The 26,807-nt window shown below is 41.9% G+C and overlaps 2 protein-coding genes, 1 long non-coding RNA gene and 2 other non-coding genes across 6 annotated transcripts; 1 reads left to right on the top strand and 4 right to left on the bottom strand.

The window, feature by feature from the left end:
* Nucleotides 1–2,013: 2,013 nt before the first annotated feature.
* Nucleotides 2,014–6,647, bottom strand: Rpsa (ribosomal protein SA). The gene is made up of 7 exons (XM_046437447.2): nucleotides 6,544–6,647; nucleotides 5,451–5,617; nucleotides 4,537–4,655; nucleotides 3,416–3,661; nucleotides 2,911–3,039; nucleotides 2,635–2,800; nucleotides 2,014–2,375 (listed from the first exon to the last, which is right to left on the bottom strand). Exons 2-7 carry the CDS (start codon nucleotides 5,581–5,583, stop codon nucleotides 2,281–2,283), a joined length of 888 nt encoding a protein of 295 aa, XP_046293403.1. The 5' UTR covers nucleotides 5,584–5,617; nucleotides 6,544–6,647; the 3' UTR covers nucleotides 2,014–2,280.
* LOC124088240 (small nucleolar RNA SNORA62/SNORA6 family) lies at nucleotides 3,214–3,362 on the bottom strand. The gene has a single exon (XR_006850308.1). It is a non-coding gene; the product is annotated as a small nucleolar RNA SNORA62/SNORA6 family (small nucleolar RNA).
* Nucleotides 4,810–4,959, bottom strand: LOC124088239 (small nucleolar RNA SNORA62/SNORA6 family). Its single transcript, XR_006850307.1, has one exon. It is a non-coding gene; the product is annotated as a small nucleolar RNA SNORA62/SNORA6 family (small nucleolar RNA).
* A 66-nt stretch (nucleotides 6,648–6,713) lies between the features above and the next one.
* Nucleotides 6,714–10,857, top strand: LOC124087989 (uncharacterized). The gene is made up of 2 exons (XR_006850242.2): nucleotides 6,714–6,858; nucleotides 10,587–10,857. It is a non-coding gene; the product is annotated as an uncharacterized LOC124087989 (long non-coding RNA).
* Nucleotides 10,019–26,671, bottom strand: Slc25a38 (solute carrier family 25 member 38). Of its 2 annotated transcripts, XM_046437233.2 has the most exons (7): nucleotides 26,224–26,668; nucleotides 19,911–20,032; nucleotides 19,244–19,328; nucleotides 16,670–16,849; nucleotides 16,238–16,406; nucleotides 12,805–12,971; nucleotides 10,019–10,804 (listed from the first exon to the last, which is right to left on the bottom strand). In XM_046437233.2, the coding sequence occupies exons 1-7, from the start codon at nucleotides 26,290–26,292 to the stop codon at nucleotides 10,682–10,684; spliced, it is 915 nt and encodes a 304-aa protein (XP_046293189.1). In that variant the 5' UTR covers nucleotides 26,293–26,668; the 3' UTR covers nucleotides 10,019–10,681. The 2 variants fall into 2 exon arrangements, with proteins under 2 accessions (XP_046293189.1, XP_046293191.1); XM_046437235.2 differs by lacking the exon at nucleotides 12,805–12,971 and having other exon boundaries at nucleotides 26,224–26,671.
* Between the last annotated feature and the right edge of the window lie 136 nt (nucleotides 26,672–26,807).

The following is a 26,807-nucleotide window of genomic DNA, read 5'->3' as shown; positions in this document are numbered from 1 at the left end:
ATCCCATGTTCCCAGGACACAGGGTTAGTTTTCAGCATGTATTGTTGAGTAGTCATATTACAAAAGTTTGAGAGTTTACTTTTCTATAATACCATGGATAATGCTTATTGTAAATTCTAAGGGGAGAAGCTAGTTGGCTGTAGTATATATAATTAGTTACTCTTGTCCAATTGCATTGCCCAATAAAAGTTCATTGGTATGATTAAAGTGACAGTAGGCATGTCTTATCTATTCTTCAGTTAACTTCTCCTAAAGTTAAATGATTAAAGCAACAACACTTATTTTTCTCTCTCACAAACATACAGAGTTTGACAGGAATGACTTGCATGTGTTCCACATGGCATCAGCCGAGATGGCTTGAATTGAGACTGGACAACACTTCCAATACACATCACTCACTTAGCCAGCAAGTTAGTGCTGACCCTTGGCAGGGAGTTCAGCTGGGATCTGACCAGGGACTGGGGACTTTGGTCTTCATGTAGATCTCTGCTCAGTTTCCAAGAAATGTCCCAAGTGATCCAGAAAAAAGGGAATGGCACTTTTATGCTCTATCCCTTGGAAATCACATAGAACTTCCACTGTCTCTTATTAAGAGAATCAAAGTTATACTCAGGTTAACAGGGAGAGGACATAGATTCCACCCATGGGGTAGTGGCAATAGCATATTGTAAGATAAGTCTGTGGGATGAGACATTCATGTTGTAAAGTTGATATTTAAACATTTTATCTTCCACATATTCTTAAGTTTTTTGAATGAATTTTGTTGAATATTTTATTTTGCTTTTTACCCCAAAATTAGACATTTCATTATTTGAGACCAAGGGAGACATCTCTATAAAGAATATAGCTTGCCTTTACCCATTTTTAACTTTTTTCTATTGGAATCACATATTATGAATAATTTTCTGTAATGCTTCCTTTGTCCAAGGTTCTAAGATTCAGGCAAGTCACCGTGTTGCTGTACTTTGTTCATGTTCACTGTCGCCAGGCCCTATATACCATAGTTAGCATTATAGATGGGCCTCTTCTTATTTAGCATTTTTTTTATTTGTGTGTGGTGCTGGGGTTTGAAACTAGGGCCTTGTGCATTTTAAGCAAGCACTCTACCAACTAAGCTATATCCCCAGCCCCTCAATTAGCATTCATGTATATTTGTCTCAGTGCAAACAGCCATGCCTTTAGTATATGCCCCCAAATGTGACAATGCAAATGTTCGTCACTAAATAATATAAAACTGCACCAATTTATATTCCCACCAGCAAGTATGAGCTGAGCCCCAATTCCCAATACAAGGGGGGAAAAATGGCTGGTTGGCTTGAAGGAACTGGCTCTGCAGCTATGGGGTTGCTTGATCCTAGAAGAGTGAATTGACTCTAATCTTGACCACCTTGCCAGTTATCTGTAGGTGTGGGCACTTACCACATGGGGTCTCACCTGTGGTAGGGTGTTTTCCATTATGTAAACTGTTAAGTAACACTAGGATTTTCCTAACCTGCTTGCTGTCAACCACCTCCAATCATAATTTGCTGATACCACATCCTGGGTAGAGCTCTTGGCACCCACTCCAATGTACTTGGGCTACCCTTCCCACAGGCCTTTCCTTGACTGGTAATGCTATTTGTGGTTCCAGAAATCAAATTTGAGCACCCTTCATACTTAAAACCCCCAGCCAGGCATACAGCAGACTGATCTGTTATGCAGAGCTTATGCATGGAGGGGTCCAGTTCCCTCACGGCCTCAGCACCATGAGAAGGGGTCCTGGAAATGTAGTCACATGAACGTTTTTATAAATTCTTCAAGACAACATGAATATAGAAATGGATAAGAAAGCATAATACAAACATTCCCCACCACAGCCTGTAGGAAAACTGATGAGGTAAAAGCAAATGTCTCTCAGTGTTGGGAAGATCATGGCCCCTTCATGGATTCCAGCAATAAGACTAAACCCCAAGTTTGCCCAACACAGGTATGCAGATGCCACAGTCACTTGTGCACAAATTGTAAACAGCAAGGTAAGCAGTGAAAACTAATTTACTATCTTGGTTCTCAAAAATTTTACCAATATAAATGATAGTGGAAGTCCACTTTCAGGACACGTTTCTTGTAATAGAAAATTCAGAAAAACTCCCAGCAAAAGGTGTTAAGAGAATCTTAAACAGTTTGATCTAGAATTAAACTGAAATAGACAAAACTTTTAGAAATTGGTTGTTTATTCTCCGTAAATTGGTGCTTATTCTCCTTATTTCCACCTTGCTTATTAATGTGTGACTGCAGAACAACTCAAGACCACTCGGTTGTTGTTCCTACCCACTCAGTGGCCTGAGCAGTGGGAGCTGCAGACCAGTCTTCAGTGGCTGGCTGGGCACTCCAGTCTTCTGTTAAGAAAAATACCAAAAAGCCATTAGCTCTGTCCCCAAAAGTACTACTATCCCCACTCTGCCCAACAACCCATCTATCAGATACTCATGGCCTTCTTTCACATAATATACCAAAGACAAAGACTAAGGCTAACATATTCCAAAAACACTTGAATTCAACAGCAAGGTTATTTGTAGATAAGCACACTAATTAAAACCTCTTAATGCTAGCATAATTTCCTGAGATTAAAAATTTAAAAGTTCCCTGGATACATACCAGTAGGGAACTGCTGGATAGGCACAGAGGGCACCTGCACACCTTCAGACCAGTCTGCAACCTCAGGTTGAGTAGCAGTGAACTCAGGAGCTGGAGCAGTCCATTCACCCTGAAATTCCTCCTTGGTCACAGCCTTTTCAGCAGCAGCCTGCTCTTCCTTTTCAATCTGGTAATATACATATTGAAGTTTAGAAGAACCAACATATTTAGTTTCCAAGAAGCACACACCAACGTAGCCCAACGCTCATGTGACAGCCTTTTGTGGAAGAAGCTTACCTCTTCAGGATCTCTGTAGAAGTATAGATCAGGCATAACCTCCCATGGGTGCTCACGGGAAATGGTGCCACGCATGCGCAGAACTTCTCGGGCCAGCATCCACCACATCAGACCCACAGAATGAGCTCCCTGCAAGTATTCTGGGTTATTAGTTGACATCTATTCAACCCCAAATGGCAAGCAATTCCCTGTTCACTTTACCTGGCCCATATCATTTAGGCCCCTTGGTACCAAAAGTCATCACGAAAACACAGGCTGCTTTCCAAATTATCATCTCTCTTCGCTATTATACATTAACAGTTTACTTGTAGCAAGGATTACTATCAAACTCCACTCACTGGGTCAGAATGGAGTGTTAGCGAAAAACTTGCCCCTCATGTAGCACACTACCTACACTTGCGAGTTCATCAGCCAGTTAATGGCCTCAACTCCAAGCTCTAACAATGTGCATAGGAATTTCCAATTCTTTTCTACAGCATTCATTTACAAACTGTAAAGTTGTTACCTTGTTGTTGCATGGAATGGCAATGTCCACATAGCGCAGAGGAGAGTCTGTGTTACACAAAGCAATGGTAGGCAGATTGACATAGGATGCTTCTGTAAGAGGCTGGTGGTCAGCCCTGGGATCAGTAACCACCAGAAGACGTGGCTCCCGGAAAGCTGCCTGGATCTGGTTAGTGAAGGTTCCAGGAGTGAAGCGGCCAGCAATAGGGGTGGCTCCAGTGGCAGCAGCAAACTTCAGCACAGCCCGCTGTTAGAATTAAAGGAAGAATTAGCAATAAGTACTCCAGGAATGGTTTCATAAGAATACCACACACCATCCGTCAATTCTGTAGTCACATAAACCAGCCCATTTAGTTGGGAGCTTCAAAACAGCCTTTTCTTAAAAATGAAAGAAAGCATCACCCTTTCGTAAAAGCATCTAACAATTCTGGGTTAACTGAAAAGTCTTTTCAGGTCCTTCCTTACATGTCCTACCTGAAATGCTCTTCCCACTCAACCTCACTTCCTCCACTACTTCTGGTAGCTATATAACTATACTGCCTGATTTCAAATACCAAGTAAATCACTTGGTCAGTGACTTGGATAAGGTATTCACGTGCCTTTAAGTTTCTCGCTTAAAGGAACTAGCTATGAGAAATGCATACACCTAACAGAACAGTTTGGCACCTAATACACATTTCTGAGGTCTGGTCAAATTTAATCAGTCACCCAATGTGAAGAAAAGTACATTACCACCTTTCTTTACCCTCCCTTTCTTATTCTCCAGAGACTATTACCTGCATGAAATGGCAACGTCCACATAGCACAGGAGTCTATGTTACACAAAGCAATGGTAGGCAGATTGACATAAGATGCTTCTGTAAGAGGCTAGTAGTGGTAGCCCTGGGATCAGTAACCAGTCCCAGATTTATTTTTCTGCCATATCCCACAGATCTAGCATGTCAGGACCAGGCTAGATATGCTTGGTAAATTTTTGCTGAAAACAAGCAAGAGCAGTCCCTTAGTTCGTTCTATAGGAATAACTCAAATCTGTAAATATTTGGAGTGTATAAAATCCTTAAAGAACTTCCAGAAATAATTGTCTATTTTGTTTCCATAAAAATTAAGCACTGTTGCACATACCTGGCCAGTATTCCTAGAGGATATGACACTGACATCAGCAGGGTTTTCAATGGCAACAATGGCACGAGCTGCCAGCAGAAGCTTCTCCCAGGTCCTCTTCAGATTTATGATGTAGATGCCTAGATGAGAACATTTTTTTTTTGTACTAGGGATTAAATCCACAGCCTGGAGTAAGATTAAATATACACTCCACCAGAGCTAAACCCCCAGATGGATATTTTAAAAACATGTGAACTGGCTATGCAAATGGCACATTCTTTGATAAATGTGAGTGTATGTGGCAGTGAGTACTATCAACTCCAGTCATAGAGATAAACTCTACTGGTGTTAGCGAAAATCCTGCCATTGATGTAGCACACTTCCGACACTCAGAAGTTCACTGGCCAAGACTGGCCTCCACCCTGAGCTTTAATAGTGTGCACTGGCAAAGTCCATCTTTTTCTTTCTCTTCTTCTGTAGAAATCTTTGGACCCCTGGGCTCCTCTCTAAATTCTTACCCACTTCCAGGCCCTCTAGCCACTCTTCCTTTTCTATCTCCATTGATAACATACTCATTCTACATCTCAGTTACAGCACTGCACTCCCAAGCTTAAATCTTTTACTCCAGGTTGTTATCATAACCTATCTTTCCTTCTCTGTTTCCAAGCAAAGTTGCTTATCCCCACCCTTTGCTGTACTTTCTTCTTAGAATTCAGTTAAATAAACCTTTAAGTAGGAGGAAATATAGGAAATAAGGTACTTGACATTTCACATCTTTTCAAATCCCCAAACCTAAGATATAAATAGTCTTCCCTCCAGAATTCAAAAATATTTTCTCCCCCCCACCACCAAAACCCTTAGTACTATCCATGAGAAGGCATAATCAAAACTTGTACTTACAGCTAAAATAACAAAAAATTAAAGCAGTAACTGACCATCGCTTTTCCTTTTGTAGATATACTGTTCCATCTGGAAATCAAGGTTGGTGCCACCTAAGTGGGTTCCTGCTGCAAGGAATTTGAGGACATCCTCCTCCTTCATTTGCAGGACATCAAGGGCTCCGGACATTGTGACAGTTTCCCTTTAAAGTTACGACGGGAATCTGAAAGAAAAATGTTAACAATCTAGTGTGAATGAAGTGAAAGAGGATTGCTTTCTAACTATACCAGCAATAGGGGTGGCTCCATTTAAACTTCAAGTTTAAATGCAACCAAATTTCATCTTCTACAGTGTCAGGTACTGAGCTTACAAGGTAATGAAAGAGCAAGACAGAAAATTAACGGGCGCACAGCATACTAAGAGTTACAGCAAATTAACTCTTTTTTGGTACCGGTAATTGAACCCAGAGGCGCTCACCACTCAGTTATCTACCCAGTCTTTTTTGAGTTAGAAACTCACTTGCAATTCTCTTGCCTCAGTCATTGGAGGCGCTGGATTTGCAGGCGTGAGCCACCACGCCCAGCATATCAAATCTGGTAAAGAAAAGTAGCGTGGATCACAAAACACCAAAGTAATTTAAAAACCAGCTAACTAAATTTAACGATTCTCAAGGTACACAAGAATAAAGCAAAGTTATGGACAAAGGTAACTAGATGTGAAAAGAGCCGCCATGTTTGAGCATATGCCAAGCTTAACAGGTTTTTTCCCCCCAGAAGGTTGTAACCCTAAGTTTAGGAATTTACTTCCCCAAGCCATCACTAGTTTCCGAAAACCTTGCTAAGAATTTTAATTCCTGACCCGCAAGGCGCTAACAGAAAACACTACAGCCAAGCAGGTGGTGTAGATCGCCCCTTGGGTCTCTGTTTACTGACATTGGGGGGGCGAAGGGACCCAGCCCACTCACGCCATGGTCCGTACCTCGGCCCGGGAGCCTAGCCACGTGTGGGCCGCAGGCCTGAGGCAGAGCACGCCGACGGAAGGCGGCCCAGGCCCCACGGGCCTTCATTTTAGTTTTCGCGCCCTTTATCTGCATAGGAAACTGGTTCAGGCTGATTAAGAGAGCGCGAGGAACCCCCAAAAGAAACGCACCAAGAACAACGCCGTACGGATCCCTCCCTGGGTAGCGCGGAAAAGACAGGCAGCCGGAAATGACGTTCTTATATAGCCCATCATCAACCAATGGCAAAGAAAATCAAGCGGAAGGAGGGCGGGCGGAGCGGTGCGACGCTGGGACGCGACTTCCCGCTCCGGAAGGCGGACTCACAGAGCAAGCGCAGACTATTTTGAACCGAGAGGTTGAATTTCGGGTTTAACCGGGCTCCTCCGACAGCCTGTCAAGAATGCTTGCTGGAGCGCTGGGACGCGGCCGCGGACCTAGTGTGTGACCGTCTTACCGAGTCGCAGGTGAACTTGGGCCGTTTCGTCGTCTGAGTTTCTCTTATTGTAATGTAGGACAGTATGTGCACCACATCAAGCCTAAGTATTAAGTAAACAAAACCTGGAGGAACTATTATCAGCATGTAATTCAGATTTCAAGTGTTCACTTACGGAAAGTTTTCCCGAAAAAAAAGACTGTACACATGAGACTGTTAGTTTTTGGTAGACCCCCCCCCCACACACACACACACACACAAAATGCAGTTTCTATCTGTAGGCCGTTAATAAAGATTTATTCCATCCAATACAATACCATGCAGCCACTTAAAAATAATGAAACTTGGACTCAGTGGCAGAGCACTTGCTTAGTGTGAGGCACTGGGGTTCAACTGTCAGCACTGCGTATCAATAAAGGTCCAATGACAAAAAAAAATGTTTAAAAAATAATGAAGTTATGTTCTGTGATACCAAAAATAATTTTTAGGATGAGGATAACTATGAAGGTTTAAGTCCTGTGCTACTAAAAGATTACCATAAAGAAATAACAAAATTTAAATTTTTAATAATACAGCAGATCTCAACCCTGGTTGCACTTAGAATCTATTTGGAGAGTTTTTAAATGTATAGTGCCCAACCCCAGATTTTTTTTTTTTTAATTTTTGTTTATTTTACAAATAACTCCCAGATAATTCTATGTGAAGTTAACCTGAGGACCACATATGATGTAAGGGCATTGGCTTTCCCTGCCCCCTCTTTTTCTAGTATATTAATTTTTTTTTCAATGAGGAACACAGGTTTTCAAATTGAAACAAAACAATACAGGGCAATGGGCAAAGTTTCCAATGCCAGATGGAACTCCTAGTCACTTCATTTCTGAGCTTCAATCCCATGAGACATGAGAAGAGAGAAAAGGTGAGTTATCCTTGGGGCTTGGAATGTGTTCTAGGACCACTTGCCACTGGAATAAGGATTTCCAGTAAATTTCAGTCTTATTTCATGTTTGGAGAAAATTAAGCTATTTCTTCTGTTTATTTGCACTCCACCCCCTCAAAGCAAAACGAAACACTACCCCAGAGCTCCAGTGACTGAAATTCACCAGGTGTAAGGCAGCAAATCCACATGGGGAAGTCCATACATCCAGATTCATCTCTGCCCCTCTTCCCCAAGGGGCCTCACCTACAGGTTCTCTGGCCTCAAGGGTCAAAGGAGACTGAAGAGATCCTGAGGACATGGAACAGCTACCATGTCCCAAGTTTAAGAGATAGCTACTCTCTCTCTAACTTGCCTTCACATCTTAAGTGCTTCTCCCAGCACAGGACTCACAACATGGAGATCACCACACTGGTGGTTTGGGTGCCACTATGAAGCCAGGAACTGCTTTATGCTCTCCCATAGTCCTACCCAAATTATTTTAAATAGGACAGTTTTAATTTAAAACTTAAAGTATAAACTTATTGTAAACTTATAAATCATTAAATATATTTATGCTATGGGATGAAGCATGCCCCCAAAATACATGTTGGAGTTCTAATCTATAGTAGCTGTGGATGTGAACTTTTTTGGAAGTAGGGTCTTTATGCTAAAATGAGGTCCTGGGTCTGGATGACTGGAGTCCTTAAGAGAGATATTTGGACATGGAGAGACATACCCAGAGAAGAAAACATATGAAGACAGAGGTAGGGGATCAGAGTGATGCATGTGTAAACCCAGGAACACCAAGGATTGCCATCAATCACCAGAAGAACAGACAAGAAATGGTTCTCCAGAACTTTCAAGAGAGCATGAAGTAAATGCTCTGCTTTATCTCCAGAACTGAAACAACTTATGTTGTTTTGGTGATCCAGCTTATGGTTAATTTGTTGATACAACCCTATGAAACTAATACAATGTTCTAGAAACATTTACTCACTCAACCCTCACTACCACCCTAGGAGGTAGAAAATATTAACTATTCCCATTTCCTAGGCATAATTTCAATATGTCTAAGTGAAGTGCTATGTGGATCAGAACCCAAGATAACCACAAGACCACACAACTCCGTCTGCTCCTTGGATAAAGCAATGACTCTTCTAAATTTGAAAGAAAATACTTGGATAGCCCCAGTAAAAGGGGACAGTAACAAGTGTTGAAGGGGATGTGGAGAACCTAGAATTTCTACACACTCCTGCTGGTAATGTAAAATGGTGCAGCTGCTTTGGAAAACAGTTTTTGAAAACTTCCAAAAGTATTAAACATTTACCATTTGGTCTAGTAATTCCACTCCTAAGTATATGCTCAAGAAAAATGAAAAAAAAATCCCAACACTTGTACATGAATATTCATGGCAGCATTATTTACAACAGCTTCAAAGTGAAATTAACCCAAACATTCATCAATTCAAGAATGGATTAATAAAGCACAGTTGCCTGGCTGGTCCTAGAGTTACATGTGTGTAAACTCAACTAAAATGTGATTAAAAAGGTTAAAACAAAAAAAACTTATATTTGTACTGAACATGTATACACTCTTCTTGTCATTATTCCTTGAACAATGCAGTGTGTCAACTAGTTCCAAAGTATTTACATTACATTTGAAATAAATTATGAGTAATTTGGAGATGATTTAAAATATAAGGGAAGATGATGTAGGTTATATGCAAATATTATGCCATCCTATATAAGGAAGTTGACCATCCATGGGAGGGCCTGCATAAAATCTCCATGTACACTGTAGGTCAACCATACATGCATACAATAGAATGTTATTTGGGCGTAAAAAAGAATAAAGAATCAAACATGTCACACCATGAATCAACCTCAAAAAACATACTAAGTGGAAAGAAGCTAAATACAACAGACTTCATTATTTATTATTATATGAAGCGTCCAGAAAAGGTGAATTTATAGACAGAAAGTAGATGAGTGGTAGGCTGGGGATGGAAATGAAGACTAATTATGAATGTATGAGAGATCTTACTAGGGAATGAAAATGTTCACAACTAATTTATGGTGATGGCTACACCATTCAGTAAAGTTACTGAAAATCACTGAATTGTATACTTGAAATGGATGAATTGTATAATATGTAAAACAAGGTTATTTTTTAAAAATTAGGTTTTAATGACCTATATAAGTTAACAACCACCCTAGAACTAATTTATTATTTTCAAACAGAATGATAAATATACTATTTAAATTTTACAAACAGCTTTCAAAGATAAAGAATATTACTTTATTAATCCAAACTTTAGTTGTGGAAAAAGGCCAGAACAGCTTACAGTTGAAACAGTACGGGGGCCAACACCAAAAATTTTTCTTTGGATGTTTAGAGACTAGGAAGTTACTATCCCCATTCTCCAGAGCCTCTGAGAAGATGATTAGGAACCAAATAAATGAAATATTTTCTTCTTACACTTGGTATACTTCAGACAGTCTTCACCTGGTGGACATTACTATGTCTCTTCTCAGATCTAGTCTTCCCCATGTAGAGCTCCTTAGACATGGAAGGAGGCCTACAGCTTCTCCGGATTATGACTCCTTGCCCAGGCACATGCTCAAGGAGCTGTAGTGTAGGCAGGTGGCTAAAGCAGAACCACCTGGCAGACATCTCTCTGGAAATGTCTTTCAAGTAGTTTGCAGGATATACGAACCTCTGTCCCAACTTTTTAGTGGGCTGTGTTGTGCATTGGTGACTCCTTTTCTGGGAATCTGAAGCCTCCAGGCAGGTCTCCTTCAATGGGGGACTGAAGGCAAACATGTTTCTTCCTGGCTTTCCAGGTAGGACTTCACCAGACTCCAGATGCTGCGATAAAGCAGTGCTTGACAGGAACCAAGCAGGACAGCAGATTCCACCATTTCCTGGTCCTCTCTTATCAGGACTTTAGGCCCATTTTGGCCATCATCTCTTCATAGATCGTCCATGCCATTGCTGCCATCAGAGTTCTGCGGAGGGCCCGGGGGACACTGCCTTGAAAGAAGCCACGCAATCCATGGTCCTATGATGAAAATAAATGTCAAAACTCCAGAAATAAAGTAGTAATATAATTAACTATCCATCTGGCACCAGAGAGTCTCTGTTACCTTGTTTCTGAGTCTTAGTTTCTAAAATATATGCCATATCTATGAATAAGACCCGGTGGTACACACCTGTAATCCTAGTGGCTTAAGAGGCTGAGGCAAGAGGATCACGAGTTCAAAGCCAGCCTCAGCAAAAGCGAGGTACTAAGCAATTCAGTGAGATACTGACTCTAAATAAAATACAAAATAGGGCTGGGGATGTGCCTCAGTGGTTGAGTGCCCCTGTATTCAATCCCTGGTACTCCACTACCACCACAAAAGGAAAAAAAAGATAACTAATGAACTTTAAAAAATGTTTTCTGACCAGCTGTGATGGTGCATGCCTGTAATTCCAGCAATTCAGGAGACTGAGGCAGAAAAATGCATATCAAGGCCAGCCTCAACAACTTGGCAAGATCCTGTCCCCAAATAAAAAATAAAAAGGGCTAGGGATGTAGCTCAGCATGGAGCAGCCCTAGATTTAATCCCTGGTAACAGAAGAAGAAAAAAAAATCATTTTGCATACCTGCTAGGCTTTAAGCCTGTTCTATCTAAGAGAATTTCTTAAAAATCTTTTTGTTTTATGTTTTTGAGTGAGGGGTGCTAGGTACTGAATCCAGACTTGTACATGTTAAGCATGCTCTCTACCATGAGCAACACTCACAGGCCCCCTACATCATGCAAGATTATTGTGTATAGTTGTATGGTCTGTACACTACACAGAAGCACTGAGCCCCAAGTAGCAGATGAAATCCATGCCAAGGTTTGTTTGCCAAACCTGGATCCTGGATACAGGCTGAAGGAAGAGTAGGCTTCTTAGCATTTGTCTATCAGGAGGGAGTACTTTTTGTGTAATTCACTGTGTGCTCCTGGTAGCCCTATCTGTATAAGAATTAAAGGCAAAACACCTCTTCATTTTTTTTTAGGGGGTAACAGGGACTGAACTCAGGGGCACTCAACCACTGAGCCACATCCCCATCCCTATTTTGTATTTTATTTAGAGACAGGGTCTCACTGAATTGCTTAGTGCCTTGCTTTTGCTGAGTCTGGCTTTGAACTCCTGATCCTCCTGCCTTAGCCTCCTAAACCGCTGGGAGGCATGTACCTCTGCACTTAGCAAAACACCTCTTCTTTCTCCCTCATAACCTGAAATGATTTGCAATTTCACATATATTTAAAAATATATTATTGTTGTACTTCATGACTTTATGTACAGAGAATAAGAAAGCAGACAGCCTAAATGGTATGAGCAGTATTAGAGTCACAAATTCACATTTATTTTTAACAGGAATATCTGGTGTGTGATAACAGTACTGTGTTCCAAAACGGCCAATCCACTGGTTTTTAAATAGTGCTTTAGAGCCTTTTATATCTTTTATAACATTTTATTTTCAGTACCATTTGTATTAGACCAAACAGCTAGAACATAATATGTATGCTTCTTTTCTGACTATCTTTTTTCCTATGTCCTTAATTAGAGTACTGAGACCACCCAGACGTCCTGTTCAGCAGATCTGGGCTATAGTCAAACAATCTGCATGTTGATGAACAGGGGATCCTAATATAGGTGCCCCTCCCCTCAAAACAAAAACAAAAACACATAAGCTTTTATGGTTCTCAACCTTGGCAGCACACTGGGATTACTGGGACCTTTAAACAAAACTTTTCTGATTTTTTTTTCTTTTGGTGCTAGAGTTGAGCCCACAGTCTTATACATGCTAAGCACATGCTCTACTACTGAGCTACACCCCAAGCCCCTAAAAAAATAGTTCTGATACTGCCCTTCCACCAGATCGCTGATATCTTTGGCCTAGATTTTGACATGGGAATGCAGATTTCTAAAAGCTTCTCAAATGATTCCAAATGAATGAAGGACAAGAACTACTGCTTTAGAGATCCTTATCCACTACAAGAAACTATACTCATTCTATGGTCTTACTTTGAAAATGATAGTTACTGCTTGGCCTATCCACCGAAACTTCACTGGGGAGAGCTGCATGTGGGTCTTGATAACATCTGCAGGTTGAGTTACCAGGGAGGCCAGAATACCAGCAAATATCCCACAGCTGAAATTTATGACAGGAATAAAGACTGCATCCAACTGGTCTGAAAGAGAACACACATAACATGGAATTACATATCTCATACTTATCAGATTTATCAGATAAAACTCAGTGTAAGTTGTCCCTTCATTCTTCCCAAAATTCAGAAAGATGTAGATTCAAACAAGTTTAAGGATTAAATATTTGAAGGTGCAACTAATGGGCTTGGGTTGTAGCTCAGTGGAAGAGCGCTTGCCTAGCATGTGTGAGGCACTGGGTTTGATTCTTAGCACCGTATATAAATAAATAAAATAAAGGCTCACCAACAACTAAAAAATATTAAAAAGAAAAAGGTGTAACTAATATCCAAGTGATACAAGTTATCCATAATGGATCAAGCACAATGTCATGTGCCTCCTGATATAAAAACTGTATCATATCCTTGGTCCACTTGCTGAAAATAAATAACTAAATCTAATCACTGAAAAAACACACTATATAAACCCAAATTTAGGTATACCAACTGGCCTCTATTCTTGGAAATAAAAATTACTACAAAGTACACTACTGGAATGATTAGAGAAATCAGAATATGGACTATGTGTTCAAGAATTTTACCTGTATTAAACTTCTTGAATTTGAAAAAATAGATGGTTACATGAGGGCCTGTCCTTGTTCTTAGGAAATACACACTGAGATATTTAAGGGTAAAGATGAGTCATGTCTACAACTTACTCTCAAAAGATTTACAGATTTATATATTGTATTGTTCTTGTGGCCTTTCTCATAGGTTTAACATTATTTCTAAATACCCAATTTAAAAAATTTTAAGATGGATTGAAAATTAAAAAATACACTTCCAGGCGTGATATTGGCACCAAAATAGACATGTAGACCAATGCAAAATAGAAGACACAGAGACAAACCCTCATAAATATAGCTACCTCATACTAGACAAAGGCACCAAAAACATACAGTGGAGAAAAGACAGTTTATCTAACAAATGGTTCTGGGAAAACTGGAAATCCATGTGTAACAAAATGAAATAAAACTCTCTCATCCTGTACAAAAAATCAACTCAAATTGGATCCAAGACTTAGGCACAGAGACCTGTACCTCATAGAAGAAAAAGTAGGCCCAAATCTTCATCATATCAGCTTAGCTTACTTCCTTAACAAGACTCCTAAAGTACAAGAAATAAAATTAAGAATCAATAAATGGGATATATTCAAACTAAAGAGTTTCTTCTTAGCAAAGGAAATAATCAATAATGTGAAGAGAGAACCTATAGAATGGGAAAAAATCTTTACCACAAGCACCTTGGATAGAGCACTAATCTCCAGGATATATAAAGAACTCAAAAAACATAACACCAAAAAAACAAACAACCCAATCAATAAATAGGCTAAGGAACTGAACAAGCACTTAACAGAAGAAATATAATCAATCAACAAACATATAGAAAAATATTCATCATCTCTAGCAATTAGAGAAAAGCAAATCAAAACTCCAGTCAGAAAGGCAATTATCAAGAATACAAGCAATAAAGAGTGTTGGCAAGGATATGGGGGAAAAGGCACACTCACACATTGCCGATGGGACTGAAAATTGATGCAACCACTTTGGAAAGCAATATGGATATTCCTCAGAAAACTTGGATTGGAACCACCATTTGACCCACTATCCCACTCCTCAGTCTATACCCAAAGGACTTAAAGTCAGCATACTACAGTAATGCAGTCACATCAATGTTCATAGGAGCTCAATTCACAATTGCTAAACTATGGAACCAACCTAGGTGCCCTTCAACAGATGAATAGATAAAGAATATGTGGTACACATACACAATGGAATATTGCTCAGCCTTAAAGAAAAATGAAATTATGGCATTTGTAGGTAAATGGATGGAACTATAGAACATCATGCTAAGTGAAATAAACTAATCCCCAAAAAACAAAGACCAAATGTATTCTGATAAGCAGATGCTGATCCGTAGTGGTAATAGCAGAAGAATAAAGGAACTTTGGATTGTGCAGAGAGGATTAAGAGGAGGGAGGGACGTGAAGAAAGGTAGAATGTGACAGACATTTTACCCTATATACATGTATGATTACACCACGGGTGTGACTCTGCACCAAGTACAGCCAGAGAAATGAAAAGTTGTGCTCCATTTGTGTAAAATGTGTCAAAATGCATTCTACTGTCATGTATAACTAATTAAAACAAATTTAAAAAAAATAGAAGGGAGACCAGTAGAATAGTAGAAGGGGAACAGGGGAAGGAGGAAGGGGAGATACTGGAGAATAAAATTGATCAAATTATACTGTTTTATTGTGTGCATGTATGAATATATAACAAATTCTGCTGATATGTATAATTATAATGTGCCAATAAAAAGGGGGGAAATACACTTCCAGGGATTATGGATGTAGCTCAGTGATAGAGTACAAGCACAAGGCCCTGGGTTCAATCCCTCGCACAAACAAACAAACAAACAAAAATTCACTTCCATGCTTTATTGCCTTAATTTTCTGTTATAAAATAAAGCTGTAACCTGCAGGGTCACACCTCCTGCGGCTTGGGGAGAGACAGCTAATCTCCCAAAGCATTCTAACTGCAGCAGATCACCAGTCTGGATGGTAGGCATTCCAGTTTCCCTAATTAGCCACAGATACTTTACTGAATGCAGGTGCATTCTACAGAACAACTTTCTACATCTTGCTCTGCTTGGGTGGATGTTTACAACTTACAGATTTCACCCACATCTAGTCCAATATAAGCTTACTGGTGAGGTGGGCCTAACTGAAACTCAGATTTGGCAGCTTTACCTCTACCCAAAGGGAGGACTCAAAACAACATTAACTAGAAACACAGCAAGGATGAAAATATTTTTTTTTTCCTTCAAACTTGAATCACAATAAGTCTTGTAAAAAGATACACCTCACAGGTTTGTACCCCAAAGTTTCTCATCTAGGAGGCCTTGGATGGGACACAGGAATTTTACAATGTATTGTTTTGGGATGTACTATTACAGAACCTCTGCAAAACACACGTTATTCCTTACCCAGTCCACCCCAATCTGCCAAATTATAGTAGCATCAGTACTCTTTGATTGAAGAGCATATAAACTCCAAAGGGCAATGGCCAAGTCTGTCACACCCACCTTTGTGGCCCAGCACTCAGCCCCAAACTGGACACAATCTTAGTATGGCTCAGATCCTAAAACTGGTAAGAATAACAAACAGAATAACAAAAGAATAACAAATAAAACAGCAAGAACCCAATGTCTCAGGGATACCTCTTTTCCACCACACCTTCCTTTATCCTTACCATGGAGCACTAGGCCTTTGGTCTGGCTGTAAAACATCAGGTAAATTCCTGAAAAGGGTGCATCACGAAGGAGAGTTGCTGACAGGCCGCTGAACAGGCCTCGGTGTCCCTCACTGCGGTAGATGCTTCTCAGAGCTGCGTAGATGCTCTCATAGCCGTATTTTCCACTCTGCAAAGGGAGCACAGATCCAGTGACAGATATAGAGGTCTTGCACTGGAGCAGTGACCCCAGCTGACTTTTCAGGTTATTCAGCGTCACCAAGGCACTAATGGGCTCTAGCTCACACATGGCTTGGCCTGCCTACACAAATGAGTTCTGTGACCACATCCAACTCCAAGTTGGACTATAAATCAAGAGTTGACACTAGTCACTTCCCAAGAACCCAGTGGCTCTGTGTACCAACCCTGAAGTGCTAGAGCTATCAAACTCACCTCATAGCGTGTCTTGATCACTGTGATAGGTGACATGCAGACCCCTGCAACAGAGCGAGAGCTCATACCCAGCATGATCGATTCCAGGGGAGTAGGGGGATGGCCTCGCAAGAAATACTGCTTCAAAGAGTAGAGAGTGCCAAAGTAAATTCCAACACCAGGGACACACCTCACGATGGACTGCAGAAAAGGCCAGGGGGAAGAACAATGAAATCAAAGAGCCAACACCATTAGATACTGTCTTAGCTGGGTTTCCCCAGAAGACCCCAAGATGATTTGCATGCAAGTAGTTTATTGAAGGTGCAGAGAAAACACCAACAGGAAGTGGGTAAGAGAGACAGGAGAGATGGCAGCTAATAAAGGATGAACTACAAAAGCAGTTACAGCTGTGGGCAACTCAGTCCTTTTGGGGAACTCTGGGAACCAGTGAAGAACACACCTCAGAATTAGTCCTCCATCGGAGGGGAGATGGTGAAGTTTAAACATCAACCCATTATTCAGTGGTTGAGGACTGTGTGGGTTGGGGTAAGTATTAACACCTTGGCAATCCTAGCAAAGTCAGTCCTTAGGGCTAGTAAAAGCCATTAGGGAAAGAAATACAGGTGTGAGGTTCCAGCCCACTTTCAATGAAGTGGTAAGGGGCAAGAATACACTGAAAGGCAGGCAGAGGGAGGAGGTGGGTCATCTATTTCTGCTGCAGACTGTGCTACACTAACAAATCATACCCAAGGTATACAGGTGCAATATTTCCTTGAGCCCTCAAACAGAAGTTAGTGACAGTACAAGAGATGGGTGGGAAGTGCAGTAGTCCCCTCTTATCTGTGGAGGATATGTTCTAAGACTCCCAGTGGATGCCTGAAATAGTGGATAGTACCAAACTCTACAAACAGTATGTTTTTTCCTATATTGTATATACATAACTATGATAAAGCTTCATTTATAAATTAGACACAGTAATTAATAAAAATACAATTATAACACTGTAATAAAAATTATATGACTGTGGTCTGTCTCTCTCTCCCCCCCCCCCTCAATACAGCTTACACAGTACTCACCCTTCTTCTTGTGGTAATAGATGACAACGCCTACCTCGTGAGATGAAGTGAGATGAATGAAACAGTATGAGGCTACTACTGGCGTTCTGACAATAGGTCAGAAGGAGGATCATAGAGCCACCAACCTCGATGGCTGAATGTCAGAAGCAGATGATATCAATGGTTGGGGAGCTTTGATAGTTGAAGGGCTTTTTGCCAAAATCTTTTGGAAGAACACTGTATTCAAGAGTTATCTCTTTCTCACTCATCCAAGTGTTGCTTCAGTGGCCGTCATCTCTTGGTGATGATCTGGGTGACTTTAATGCTGTGTTCTCTCCATAATTTTGTCCTTTAATGTCTGTGCAATTCAAAACACTTCACCAAATTTTAATAATATCCATGTTGTTGGCTCTGCTTCAGTTTCTTCCTCTTCTTCTTCCTCTGTTCATGACTCAACAAGTGTTTCCAATTCCTCATTTGTTAACACATCTTCATGGCCTTCAATATGTTCTTCCACCCCATCAAGCACATCCTTCCATGATTTATGCCATGGTGCCTCTTCTACACTTTCATGAATACAGATCAACTTCTTATAGGAGAGCCTGGCTTCATCAAATTGAAGACTTGCTTTTTCCTTAATGAACTTCTTCAACTCTGCCAGAAATGTGGCAGCAATTTCATCAGCAGATACAACCTCTCGGGTAAGTCTTACATTTTTCAGTCCAAACCTATCTCTAAATCCATGTAACCACCTCTTACTTTCAGTAAATGGCTTGCTATCATTCATCACAGGGGACACTTTGCCAAAGTCTTCCTCTAGGTTCAGTGCGTTCTGGTGCAACATACTGTTATCAATTAGAGCATGTTTTTTTTTCATATCTTCCACTCACAAATTTAATGCCTTTTCAATCTGCACTAAGTACTTCTCACACACTGTGTCTGTAACTTTGCAGTTTGAAGTGTGACAGCAAAACTAGAATGAATTTTTTTCCTTCTTCACAACTTCACAGATAGAATATTCACTTTTGCCATAGCTGTTAGCAACCTCAGCATATGCTTTTTTTTTTCTTTGCTTATTAACTCAAGAACTTTTACCTTTTCACTTAAAGGAAGAACTTTACAGCTTCTCATTGGCACATCCTAATTGCTAGCATCATTGCTCTTGCATTTGGGGGCCATTATTAAGCACATAGGGTTACTTAAACATAAGCACTGATTCCCCAACAGTCAATCTGATTCCTGACATAGCTACTAAGTGACTATAAAAATGGGTGATTCACCTATAGGGCTGGGCAGTGAACAGTGTGATATTTCATCACACTACTCAGAACAGTGCACAATTTAAAATTTATAAATTGTTCCCCTCTGGAATTTAATATTTTTGGATTGGGATTGACTGAACCCACAGAATGTAAAACCACAGATAAGGGGAAACCACTATACTCCCATCACTTCCTAAGGAGCTGGTGAGGTACATGAGACATGACTGGTTATCAAAGTAAAGTACTGCAAGAGAACCCAGACCCAGAAGGTGGCTTACAGGGGACATCCCTTTCCAAAGGCCCCAAAGACTCTCAGTGCGAACCACCTTCAAGAATACAGCCAACATGCCAACACGTCTGGACCTGAGGGCAGACAAAAGAAGAGGAAAAGTCACTTAAATCACTTCCTTATAAAAAAAATCTCCACTCAAAGATTTTGTATTTACTCTTTCCTAAAGCACTTAGGAATCCCTACAATGCATCGTAGAATTACTCTGGACTTCCCACGTGTTCCTGGTTTGACAAATGTTCATCTGTCCATTCACAGATGGAATAACCTCCCATTTTAAATACACTTTATATATTTCCCATAGTGCTGAGCTCCATATAGCACAAAACAGACACAACTGATGTTATTTGTAGAAAACCACCCCCTATCAAGCAGTACAGTTATGATCACGAGCTAGCACAATAAAATGCAAATATCACTGAGGCAGATTCTCTGGAGCTGCACAGGAAAGAATCCCACTTAATGAACAAGAAACATCAAATATAAAAAAATATATATTCACTGAAAACACATTATACGAAACACAGCAGTTGGACACAGCTTGTGCTTCTCCTTGAGCATCCAACAGAATGGAGGTTGATTTAACTGGAAAGATGATCCAGTGCCTGAGAAATGGAGCCGAGTTCCTCAGTGAAATGTGGAGCAGCAGGCCCTACCCGTGGTCTGAGGGCTGGAGAGTCTGCAGGCGTGTTTTAAGGAGATCCAGGGGCTGGAAAAGGAGGGTAGAGCAGGTCCCACTGATAGAGCCACACAGGAAAGCCTTGATCACTGGATGTAACTGCAGAACAAGAGAGCATTGTGTCAGCAGCTCTGCTAGTACACTATGCACCTTTCTCCACGGCTGGGCCAGTAACTCCAGGCTGGTGCCTCATCTTTATATATTAGATAAGAGAAACACATGGCCGCAAATTCATAACACAGGAATGTTGCTGAGGATATTGTGCCCTACAAGAGCTATTCCTATGGTCTTAGTGTTGCTAATAATTTTACTCCCTGAGCAAACAGACTGAGCAACATGTCTATTTCCATGCACTGTCCACACTTAACCACACTTTGTCCTACTTGAAAAATTACACATATCTCTTTGTCTTTGGAAAAGCAAACTCAATTGAGTTTAACTCTAAACTTTGGTTTCCAGGCTCCCTTGGCTGTACATCCTATAATATACTATATAATCAGGTCAAAAACAAATGAAACCTGAAGCTTAGTCACAATGTATGAGAAGTTCCATTTCTGGTATAATCTATGAATTTCCTTCATTTAAAACTTTCCCTTTCTTCTACCCACCCATCTCACTGGGACCTACAGAGGTGACAGATGGCTCTATAGACCAGTAGGCACTCCTAGGTTTGTTGCCTCTACTTCAGCCCTGGCACTGTCTCACACACTGGATTATCTATAGGCAGCATCTGGAGGAGTATAACTCCTTCAAAGACTAAACGTACCTCCCTCAAGCACAGCCCAGGAGCCTCAGCTCCTAGCACTGGTGCTAGTATGACGCTGTGTTTTCTTTCCAGGGCCCCAGAACCCAGCAGCACAAATGATAGTGAAAACACACTTAAAAAAAAAAAAAAAAAAAAAAACAACCCTCTTTTCTAAAGAAGTCACTTGGCAAATTCCATCTAAAAAAGACCTTTTCCCTCATTTAGTAGCACTTATACTACTGTAGCCCTAAAATACTATTAAGATAAATACAGTTTGCCATTATACATATCACATAATCACTTACAGGAACTGAAATGTCTAATATGTAGTACTTGTTTCATAGAAAAAAACAAACCATATATATATAAACAGAAAAGACAGATCATCCCAAGTGCCAGCATGAGCAAGTTACAACTGCAATGACTTAGAAAACCACTTGGAAGGACTAAATAAATTCAGAAATTAAAGGCTTGAGTTTACAACCACGTTCCAATAGCCCTGAAATGACAGCAGGTGTTTTGATAAGACAATAGGTAAACTCAAACAAAGATATATATATATTTTGTACTGGGGATTGAACCCAGGAGTGCTTAACCACTCAGCCACATACCCAGCCCTTTTTTATGTTTATTTAGAGACAGGGTCTTGTTGTATTGCTTGAGGTCTCACTAAGTTGCTGGGACTGGCTCTGAACTCATAATCCTCCTCAGTCTCCTTAGCTGCTGGGATTCCAGATATATGTACCACGATGCCTGGCAAAGGTGTACATTTTGTCTGTATGGGCCCAACTCCCGCTTGCCCAGAGATGTCCTCCTTTTCTGCTAACCAATATCCCAGGAGATCTGTGTTTCTCAGCCTTACCTGAGACTTTGCAGCATCAAGGAGTGCTGCTGCTTCACACACTGGGCCTTTGCCTTCCATTGTTGGCTTCTCTTCTCTGCCTGATGCTCCAAAACCGTCTTTCCAGACAGATCCCTATATCAGCTTAACTCACACTTTGCCAGTCACTCCTTGGGCGCTCAGTGTGCCATCTAGCTAAATATCCTTCACTAGAGTGGTTCTGAGGGCTCACCAAGGACGTGCATATTCTTTCATGTCCTGTCCCTGTCTTTATCTTACCTGGATTCTCTGATGCATCTGATACAGATGATTGCCTCTCCTCTCAGTCTTGGTTTTTCTTTCTCTTTGTTTCTGGCTCCCCTTCAAAGTCTCCTTTTCCTTGACCTGCCACTTAGATGTTGCTGCTCCTCTTATCTCCTCTGTCTGCAGCCTTCTCAGGGCAACTTCACACACATGCTAGTAACGCCCACATCTCTGGCCCCACTAACTCAACACCTCCTCCTTCAGTCTCATAAGAGTCTCAAACTCAACAGATGCAAAATGGAAACTTGGTCAACAGTTCTACACACACACACCTGTTTCTCCTCTGATCCACACTGGGATACTTCAGGTATCAGGCTGGAAACCCAGAAGACATGAAGGCTTTCTCTGCCTGCAGCTTCATGACCATGTCCTGCTGGCTGATCCCTTGGTCTTCCCAGTCTGCCCCCTGTCAATCTAGAAGGACTCTAAGAATACTGAGTTTGTTGGTACACACCTATAACTCCAGCTACTTGGGAGGCTGAGGCAGGAGAATCTCAGGGCTAGCCAAGGCAGTTTAGTGAGATCCTGTATCAAAAATAAAATAAAAATGGCTGGGGATATAGTTCAGTGGTAAAGTGTTTCCCTACCATGGACAAGGTCCTCAATTCAATACCCAGAACTGCATTAAAAAAAGAAAAAAGAAAAAAAGAAATAGTTTATTCAGGAATGAGTAGGGGATTTGCAAATCTGCAATCTGTGTGCTATGATGGATCATAGGCCCATTGGAGGAGGTTATTGCAAAGAGAAAAATTTTAAGGCAGAAGGAAGTCCACCATGTAAAGTGTTTTAAACAAGAATCACTAGTATTTTAAAAAATAATAATAAAATCATTAAAAAAAAAAAAGAATCACTGGTCACAGAGTTCACTGCAGGAGCTTCATTAGCTGATTGGCAGTATTGGCTGTTACTAGGAATTTATCTTCATTGAATTGACCTTAACAAAGTTGTGTTTAACAAAGCTACTTGCAAGATTGTGGTTAGATTTGGCAAAGTCTCTCGTGATCGTTCTTGCTATCAGGCAAATAGGCACGAGGACCCTGCTGGCTCCGTTTAGTTTCATTTTGACATAAGTTACTCCATTTTGGTGCTAACTCCTTATATACCCCCATGTATCCATCCTTTTGGCCTCCTTGACAGTCTCTAGTCTCAAGGGTGCAAAGTCATCCTCCAGGCCACTCCCAGAGTAGCACTGGGTAAATCTCACAACCCCAGGAGCTATTTAAATCCATTTTACAGATCAAACTGAAGCTCACAGAGGTTGTGAATGTGTCCTAGGTCAGAGGTGTTGAAGCCATTGGTCAAAACTCAAAATTCATGCTCCACTGAAGTGAAAATCTAGGATATTCAGGCTGCTCACTCACACACCACTGCTGACCACTACTCATTTCCTCTTGAAATGCTTTTTTGGGGGGCTTCAGGTATTAACAGTGTCCATGGTTTCCTCCCACTTCTCAGGACACTCTTTTAAATGAGGACCTCCTTTATTTCCCCTGGAACCATGCTTCCACACCCCTCCCATGGCTTCACTTACCATCTCCCTCAGGAGATTCAGGCCCACACAGTCACTTGCTCAGATGTCCCCCATACACCTCTGATGATATTTCCAAATATGAACGATCCCCACCCCTCACCTTCAACTTGCTCCTCCTCTAGGATGCCCCATCCCAGTGAATGCACTGCCATTTATCTACCCAGCTTCCTGGGCCAAAAACCCAAGCACCATCCACACTCCACACTTGCTCATTCACCTCCTGAACAGCGCTCAAATTTATGTCTTGTATCCATCCTGAGTCAGGATACATCATCTCTTGCCTTCTTGACTGCCATCATCTCTTCACCTCATCTCTTTGACAGCCTAACTCACACTCTACCCTGCAGCCAGAGTCATCTTTCAAAACTGCAGATCTAACCATAGTGCTTTTTGGTATAAAACCCTTCAATGAAAGAGTTAATGTTTTATACAATTTTAAGTTATCAACTTAAGAGGCTGGGGTTATGGCTCAGCAGTAGAGCGCTGGCCTAGCACGTCCGAGGCCCTGGGTTCGATCCTCAGCACCTCATAAAAATAAATAAATAACATAAAGGTATTGTGTCCAACTACAACTAAAAAATAAATATTTTTAAAAAGTTATCAACTTAAAAAAGAATAAATGTGTTGAAAATATAAGTACCAATAAATGTGTTAGAAACTACAAAGTATCCCTGGGCATGGTGGCACATGCCTATAGTCCCAGCCTGAGCAAATCAGCAAGAGCCTGTGTCTCAAAATAAAATATAAAAATGGCTAGGGATTTGGAGTGGTAGAGAACCCCTGGGCTCAATCTTTAGAACTAAAAAAGAAAGAATATTAGTCATTAGTACTTATTGAAATAAAAAAAAATTTAAAAGTCAACACCCTTTTATTGCTCTACATTCCTCTCAGGATAAAGTCCAAATTGCGGGCTGCAAAGTCTTCATGAATCATGCAGCTCCTTCTTTATCATTTTTGTGCTTGCTCTCACTCTCTCTCAAATACAATTCCTCTGCCATAATGGAGGCCTATTACCTTCCCCTCACCCCAGAAAACTGAGGTATTGTCTCTCTGCCCTAATTCATCTACTGCTCCCTAACTCCCCTGCTTCTGGGTTCAATGCCCCCTCCCCAGGATTCCTGCAGCAGCACCCATGCCCATCTCCTTTATAACTAAGGGTCCATGACAAAAGATATGGTAACTCCTATCTTGTCTTCTTCATGGTGGTATCTCAATAACTGGGCACAATAGGTGTTCAACAGTGATAAATGAAAGGCTCTTGTCACATAATAGAAAATGTGACATGCTCAAAGCCTATCCCTTGAGCACACATCCATAGGATAAAGTTCAGTGGGCTCAGGGTGCCTCATCCCAGGACAGGTTAATCCTCCTCAGCTCCTTCCAGCCCTTCTCCCTCCAGCAGTTATCTTGGTGCTGCTTCCCCAAGGCTCCCTCTGGTATTGCACTTAATTTGTTTCAAGGCTGAAATCCTTCACCTCTGGACTCGGATGTCAAAAACTATCTTTTTAATATCTTTATTTTTCACAGCACAGATTGGAAATATTATTGAATCAATATTTGTTGAATAAACTAATAAAGCCCATAATATATATAATTTTTCAGGTCTTTGAACACAGACTAGATGCTAAATATATATATGCCAGAAGTATCGATTATCGTCTAGTAGGTAAACTAAAAAAGGCAGGTAATTAACATTTTGTCAATGGTAGATAGCACACCATTTGCGAGTGGACTTTTCTTTCTTCCCTCCCTCCCTCTCTCTTTCCCTCCCTCTCCTTCCATTCCCCTCCCCCCTTTCTGGTGGCCTTGCTCATGCTAAATATGTGCTGTACCACTGATCTACACCTCCAGCCTTCAAGAATAGACTTAATTTTTAAAAACTGCTAATTATTCATGGAAAATAAGATGAATAATTTATTTCTTTTTTCGGTGTGAGAAGGGTAGGGCAAATAAAAGAGAAAAGAATACAAACACAAAGGTAACAATAACAGTTTGCAAAATGATTCCACAAATAATTTTTATTCTACAAAAAATATCCTAAATCCAATTCAGATCTGAAGGCGAAGGCTGGAGGGGTAGAAAAAGGTAAGCAGATTTTCAAAATCATGAACGTATAGCTGCTGCGGCTGCCTTTAAACTTTTTTAAAAAAACAAAAAAGCTAGCCACCTCATCTAACTAGCTGCCCAATTCCTAGGGCCCGCCCCCAGCATAGCCACACCCCCGCCTTCACCAATCACCGGCGGGGATTAGGAGACAACACCCTGGGGGGCCGCCGGCCTCGCCCACCAACACCTCCGCCTCCACCAATGGCGGCTGGGCGGCTCGCAGGCTGCAGCCAGTACGGACCGCAAGGGGCGTGGCGTCTTTGGCGCCCGCGAATCCGCCTGCCACTGCTAGTCAAGAGGCTGCGCCCCGGAGGAGCCTAAGCGGTGGCCCACTGGCTTCCTGGACAACCCTGGGACGGCTCGCTCCGGCTACTACGGCTCCTCAGGCTTGGCGCGATCCCTGGCCTTGCTATGGTTCAAAGCTCTGCCCGGCTGCCCTCCCATCTATCGCTCCAGGACTCGCACTCGGAACAACTTCTGGTAGCGCGCACGGTGCTGGGCCCGCGCGGGCACACTCCCCGACACCTCGTCCCGGCCGCTGCAATACCGCAGCTCTCCCCAGACGTCAACCCAGCCCGTCCCAGGGTTTGGGCGGCAGCTCCTCCAGTCCCGCCTTGCGTTAATCCCACAGCCCAACTTTAACACTCCGGCCACGTCCCAATCCTGCGCGCTATCTGACTGTGCCGAGGGTCCCCCTAGAGCCTCGAATCCGCCCGAGCTGGCGGCCTCGGAACCCCTTCCTTCCCTCCTCGCAGGCTCCTCACCATAAGTGTCTCCACCTTGTCTCCGACATCTTGGGGAGGCAGCAGCGCTGCGCGCACCTTCTGATTCATTGGAGAGGCGAACAGCGAGAGCCCGGGGCCGGGTGCCTCGGTGGCCGCGAGGCCCGGCCCTGGAGACTGTGGAAGGGAGATGAGACGACGCGGTAGCCGGGCAACGCGTCGGGGTCTCCGGAAGAAGGAGCCCCGAGCTCCCAGCACCTGGCTGGCCTGCGCGTCCCAGCTACGTCCACGCCCGGACTTTCCGCGGGAGCTACTAGCCCTTCTTCATTAGCTCCGCAGGCTGCGTGACTCGGCTCTCCAGCCTACCTTACCCATCACGCCCAGCCGAAGTCGGCAGCGCTAGAGGAGCACCGTCCTACGTGTATCGGGGAAGAGAAAGCCAGGCGAACCCAATGGAAAGGCACGGCGGAAAGATTTCCCTTCCGGGTGTTTCGCTGGGTCACGCCCCTGGTGAGCGTGTCTTTAGTGCCACCTTGTGGAAGCTCATAGAATTACCGCTGTTCTTGCTTGGGCCTGTTGAAGGAGGGTTGAGAGGGAGAGAGAGAAATTAGCTCAGGGGGGCTCTT

This window comes from Marmota monax, unplaced genomic scaffold (genome assembly GCF_021218885.2).
Source record: "Marmota monax isolate L192 unplaced genomic scaffold, Marmota_monax_Labrador192_F-V1.1 WCK01_AAM20220418_F8-fsc00021, whole genome shotgun sequence".
In the NCBI taxonomy this organism is placed as follows: Eukaryota; Metazoa; Chordata; class Mammalia; order Rodentia; family Sciuridae; genus Marmota; species Marmota monax.
Note: the sequence above shows the minus strand (reverse complement) of the source record. Positions and strands in the feature narration are given on the sequence as shown.

Excerpts from the sequence above, each read along its gene's own strand:
- Rpsa (XM_046437447.2), bottom strand. The coding sequence starts at position 5,583 with ATGTCCGGAGCCCTTGATGTCCTGCAAATGAAGGAGGAGGATGTCCTC. Across the intron at positions 4,656-5,450 it reads CTACAAAAGGAAAAGCGATG|GCATCTACATCATAAATCTG; the intron begins GTCAGTTACTGC and ends GTTCTCATCTAG. Across the intron at positions 2,376-2,634 it reads TATCCAGCAGTTCCCTACTG|AAGACTGGAGTGCCCAGCCA; the intron begins GTATGTATCCAG and ends TTTTCTTAACAG.
- Slc25a38 (XM_046437233.2), bottom strand. The coding sequence starts at position 26,292 with ATGAATCAGAAGGTGCGCGCAGCGCTGCTGCCTCCCCAAGATGTCGGA. Across the intron at positions 20,033-26,223 it reads ACAAGGTGGAGACACTTATG|TTACATCCAGTGATCAAGGC; the intron begins GTGAGGAGCCTG and ends CTTGTTCTGCAG. Across the intron at positions 12,972-16,237 it reads CAAAGGCCTAGTGCTCCATG|ACCAGTTGGATGCAGTCTTT; the intron begins GTAAGGATAAAG and ends GTTCTCTTTCAG.